The sequence below is a fragment of the Strongylocentrotus purpuratus genome, unplaced genomic scaffold (assembly GCF_000002235.5).
Source record: "Strongylocentrotus purpuratus isolate Spur 01 unplaced genomic scaffold, Spur_5.0 spur5_scaffold_15, whole genome shotgun sequence".
NCBI lineage: Eukaryota > Metazoa > Echinodermata > Echinoidea > Camarodonta > Strongylocentrotidae > Strongylocentrotus > Strongylocentrotus purpuratus.
In genome coordinates this window covers 3,613,715-3,619,714 of record NW_022145600.1, presented here as the reverse complement: position 1 = coordinate 3,619,714, position 6,000 = coordinate 3,613,715, and the positions used below count along the sequence as shown (strand labels likewise).

The following is a 6,000-nucleotide window of genomic DNA, read 5'->3' as shown; positions in this document are numbered from 1 at the left end:
CTTTGGACAACCTCTGTTGCAGTTTATACAGGATTTGCATACAAGTTGCAGGACAGGATCTCAAGTACAGGCTGCATGACTTTCCTGACAGAGAAACACACATTGGTCACACAGCTTCATGGACCTTGCTCTTCTTTCATCAACATGCAGTCAGCAAGGGGAAGAGGAATCGCTAGTATCGGGGAAGCAACATGATAATCACATACAAAACACATGAGGTCACGAGGTCACGATGTCCGACAACCAACGGTTGGAGCGCGACCATCTCCTACACTCTCCGTAATCCAATTTATATATTCATATATACATATACACACAAGATGGCAGGTTTTCGGCTCTTTAATAGTTGTTTTCTCAGGGTATAAGATCTCATAAAAATAGTCATCGTTTATCCTTTCAAGATGGTCCATCGTGTTTGGCGTCCTTAACTGAAAGAAGTCGATAATACGCTTGTCTTTCCCTTCCAAAGTTGGTCTAGTTCTTGCAGCAAAAGAGTCTTGTCTTTGGGAAAGACGGCGGCTTGCTGTCATAGCTCTTGCCTTGATCTGTACTGCAGCATCAATGGAAAACTCTGTACAAATGGAAGTAAGAAAAGGTAGAAGGGTGAAACATCAGATAGATTAGTACTGTTTGGAGCCCAAAAGGCTTTAGCTCATATAAAGGCCCAAATTCATAAAGGAGGTTTAAATTTAACCCAGCGTTTAAACTTAGCGCAAATTAAGCGTACCTTGCCTTGCGTGCGTCTAAAATTGGACCCCTGACTGTGTCATGCTTATTTTGTGCTAATTTTAGACCATGTAAATGAAGATTTAGACCATGTAAATGAAGATTTAAACATCCTTTGTGAATTGGGGCCATGGAGTACATAGTATAGAGTTAATGCTCTTCTGGCTCTGAACTGTCACAATAATCCATTCTTTATCTCATTCTTTCCAAAGGTTAACACATGTACATTTTGTATTCACACTGTTTCTATTCCCCAACTATTTAATAATGTGTAAAACTTCCATTTTAGGTTGTTACTGAAAGATATAATCATGTCTTTTCTTGACAATTACCGGTACGTTTTTGCAACCTACATTGTATACATTGGTTTAAACAATTTTTTTAATCATACCATTCACCTTGGTCATTTACATTTTAATAATGTTAGAATGCAATATCAATTTCAGCTGCACTCTCAAGTAAATCAATGAAATGAAAAATTCACTGAAATGAACATATAACCTGCCTATTTCATAACAAAACACCAATTATCATTTCTTCCATTGAAACTATCAAAAGCGTCGTCTGTATCGGGCATCTCCAGCTTTATACAGTTTCTTGAGAAGGGGGGGGGGGGGGGGGGGGTCTCATTTCATATGAATATTAGATATTAAAAGGGAAAAGGTCCATAATAGAATTTGCAGAAGGATTCCATCTGGGTCAGAGCTATTATGATGACTAAATCAGACATTGGAGGGAAATCAAAGCTAACGGACGATAGCATTCATCCATATTCCTGGCAGTCATACTATCACTATGTGTATCTTGAAGAAAAAAAGTGGCTGTGTTCACACTTGCGTGTATTCTCAATTTTCTTTCCCTGAGGTTTTGTTTAATGTGAATGGGTCTGGTATATTAATAGTATATAACCTGTACAGGAAGACAATATTTCAAATGTATTCACACATGTAGTAAAAACCAAAATTACCAGGTATGAGCCCTGTCTTATAAAGAGTTGCGACTGATCCAAATCAATTGCAAGACCTCCAATCAATCACAAGCTTGCAGTCTTCGATATCTTTAATATGTACCGAACATAGTTGCAGTTGATATCAATCACAAATAAGTTGTGATTGATATCAACTCTTTATAAGACAGCGCCATGATTGATCTTAAATCTACAATCGTAAACAGGTTAAAGGTAAAGACCAGTGTTAGAAACGCCCCAATTTCAAAAAAATTAAATGGAAGCTCTTATTACCAATCATGTGAAAGAATATGTTTTGACTAATACATGATGATACAAATTTTGCCGGGAAACCGCCTACTAATTGATATATTTGTTAAATTAGTTTATCTATTGGGATGTGATAGATAAAACGCACTTGTCGTGCACGTGTGTGAAGTCCCATATACATCTTTCTGTGTACGGTGCTTGTAACTTTACCAAGACTGGGCCAAATTTCTTATCATTCTGAGGATTCCAGAACCTTGCAGTACACACTAATATTTATATGCTAGATGATCAACCTTTTCTGATCAATTCCACTATGTTTCTTTCACAATGCAATCGCATGACCAGAACTGATCTTTATCTTTAAGTTTTAAATGTGAATTGGTCCATTTCTACCAATCTGGTGTATTCATAGCATGTAATGTACAGAAGCCCAGATTGCTATTACATGTATTCACACTACGACTGGACTGCTAATGTATTCATTTTTGTTCCAGATTGCGGTAGGCAAGCAGAGTATTTTCTTCCTCCTGTGAGCTCACCGAGGGAGTTTATTCATTTCAATTTCTCTTTCAATTCCTGAATTTCTTTTGAACTTCTGATTCATTTGAATCTTGGAGATACTTTTTTTCTGACATTTCATTTTTCTGTATATGCGTCTCTCTCACTCAGTATCTCTCTTTCTCTGTCTCTTTTATTGTCTGTTTCTCTTTCCTTCCTCCCTGTCTCTCTTACTTTCACTCCATCTCTCTTCTTACTCTATCCCACTCATCTCTTTCTCACTTGACCCTTTTTCTACCCTTTTCAATCAAGTCGAGTTCTCCTTCATTCTCTACTCTTTCCTAACCATCCTCGCTCTTCTTTTGTTAATAGAGCTGTAATGTTTCATTCACTTCACTGCTTGCTACTCTTGCAAACCTCTCTCTCGCTCTCTACCCCCATTTCTCCCCCCCCCCCCATCTCCTCTCTTTCTCTCCATGCCTGCTGTGCTTTTCAATACTGTGTTTGCATACATAATCAGGAAACCTAACAGTCGACTCCCACTTTTTAATAAACCCGACGGTTCTTGAAAAGTAATATGTTGCAGCCAGTCTTTAACTTTTACTACATTTATACACTGACAGAGCAATTTTAACAGCATCCAACCAATTTACACTGAATATAATATCTATCCCTAAATGTATGTATTGCAGAGATAAAACCTGATAAAATCTGGCTTATGAGGCCATAATTACTTTTACATGTATGTGTAGTTTCAGGGAATAACATTTTATCATCCATTTTCTGCAACATGTATTTTCTGAGTTCTAATAGCCATATACATTTGGTTTATTAGTACATTGTAAAAGCTTACATAGCACAAATACATAAATTGTCGCTGTTTTCACGAAGTGACGGTAATGAAAAAATATTGCATTCACTTTGCGTTACGATTTTCCTCACTACCGTCACTTCGTGAAAACAAGGACGAAATGCATTCATTCCCCATTAGAAATTAAAGTTCTGCATTGATATAGCTGTGTACTAATTTAACTACACTTTACATACATGTGATTTTTTTACACATTTCCATGATTTCATTTTCATTTTCATTTTTGCTTGTCTGAACAATTAATTTACAGCATGATTTATAAGCAAACGAGACTGACTATTAAATCAATTGTCTCCATCAACACGCTGGGGCCAAATTACCTTCAAACTCCTAATCTCGACCTGACTCACATGACCTGCATTCTCTAATTCAAAAGAGGTCGGCAGCGTAGATATAATTCATAATTAGATTTCAACATACCCTCGGCAGCAATACGGTTTCATATTTCGACGAGGGAACATCAACCAATTCTTCAATTTCACAAATATTAGATCGATGAATAATACAATTTTGGTAAGAAAACCTCGCAAGAGAGAAGACATTTCACAACTACGTATCGAGTTACCCCTTTTCTAGCATTCCTAGCCTTTCTTTCCCCCGAATGAAATTTGATTTGATGGGCTACTGACTAGCGGTGATATTTGGATTGCACTCATCATCTTCATGGGAATTACACAAATGAGATGTGTAAGAAAACATTGCTGACTTTGCTTCTTATTCACTGGTAACATGAATCGCAGATTTCAAATTAGGATAAATATTTGTGATTAAATACTGGAAAAATCGCCATACACCATTGGCCTCTCATGACTCAAACTCAGGCTTACAATGTTCCCAAATTATTAGTTTCAGTATTTGTATACCTAATCATGCAGAACCTTGATCAAGAATATTAGACTTCATAAGATTTCCATGTCTCATACAATTGGGATTCTTCACAAATCGGACATCAGTCGAACTGTATAGTTTGCAGTGAGTGACCTTAAAGCCTGTCTGCACTATTTTGGCGAGGGGGATGAGACCTCCCTGCAAGGTCACTGCCAGGTAGTAATCTCATCAAATCAGCTCTCGATTAACATAAGAAAAGGGGCATCATGGGGGATCAACGGGTACCGCTTAGGCATTGTTTGCTATAAAGAAGGCGCAAGTAGCTAGAAGCAGTGCAGTGCGGTTTAAAATGATAACTAACACAAGGACCGTCTCGTGAACACACTAGCTCCCCCCACTGACATCCCTCCCTGACAGAGGTGCCCCTGGGTGCTAACAGGAGCAATGGGGTTCTGAGATACTATTACATCAGTCGCTTGTCTTCCCTCGCGCACGCCACTATCGTTGACGACCTGTAAAGCTCCCCTCTATGACAACTATAAATGCCTCCGACGTCTCGTCTCAGCGCCTCTACCTTGAAAACTCACTCCGGCTATTGAATACTGGTCTCAATTATTGAATACACGTTCAAAATCACTTACAGGTAATTAATTGGTTTTGAAACAAGGATTATGTGCATAAACTGTAACAGACTATTCTCATCTCCCCTCATCCTGTTCATGTATTTAGATCTGATGAATGGTATCTGGAGTTCTGGACGGGAAAAAGCTACTTTTTACTGACACAACAACTAATCGTAGTTCCTTCTTTTTTTCTTCTTTTTGCTTCTTTACCTTTATATGGCCTAGAAAGTAAGTAAATTACTTCTAATCAAATAAGCATCCCAGGGGAACTAAGGCCAGAAGTCTTTTCTTCTTACCGGTAAAGTACTTGATAAATGAGAATTAATGCCTTAACTCAGGCAAATGAACGAAAGATGAATAAAACTCTAACAAAAGCTAGAGGGATGCTATTCACAATTACAGCCATTTTTATTTAATTTTGTTTACATCATCTGTTAAATGCCAGAGAACAAAAAAGTGAAATAAAGAGTTGAAATAGGAAGAAAACAGACAGAGAAAGGGAACATGAAAAGAAGAGATACAATCCTTTCTGACACCCTTCCCTAATCATTATGAATTCACATGTCATCAATCAAGTAAGGTTGTTGCCTCCCACGTCTCATGGTACTCAACGGACATCTTCAATGTTGGAGAAGTCATTAAACCATCATAGTCATGATGACAAAAAAATAACAAATCCAGCTGAAGGGAAATGAGAAAAGTGGTCTTTAAACTTTATGAGCATTATATAATTTACATAAAGGGTCATAAATAACTGTTTTAAAGGGGGCACCTGTAGAAGAAATACATTTTACAAACACTTATGAGCCTTTGCACCAACACCTTTGAATTCAGCTACCAAAAGGGAAACAAGAGTCTTAAAGGTAAAGACCAGTTATGGTCATGCGATTGCATTGTGAAAGAAACGTTGTGGAATCGATCAGAAAAGGTTGATCATCTAGCATCTAGCATCTGCAAGGTTCTGGAATCATCAAAATGATAAGAAATTTGGCCCATTCTTCGTAAAGTTACAAGCACTATACACAGAAAGATGTATATGGGACTACCCTATATCTCTCACAGACCATGAGAGAAACAAATTTACCAAATATATGAATTAGTAGGCGGTTTCCTGGCAAATTTGTTATCATCATGTATTAGTCAAAACATATTATATTCTATATTCTATCACATGATTGGTAATGAGAGCTTCCATTTCATTTTTTGAAATTGGGGCGTTTCCAATACTGGTCTTTACC

General features: G+C 37.5%; 1 protein-coding gene across 1 annotated transcript in view; it reads right to left on the bottom strand.

Moving 5' to 3' along the window:
• Positions 1 to 462: 462 nt before the first annotated feature.
• LOC105436457 (polycomb group RING finger protein 3-like) overlaps positions 463 to 6,000 on the bottom strand; it is a 42,224-nt gene continuing 36,686 nt past the window's right edge. Inside the window, exon 8 of the mRNA XM_030986405.1 lies at positions 463 to 571. Coding sequence (XP_030842265.1) covers positions 527 to 571 — 45 coding nt within the window. The 3' untranslated portion in view covers positions 463 to 526. The remainder of the gene's footprint in view (positions 572 to 6,000) is intronic.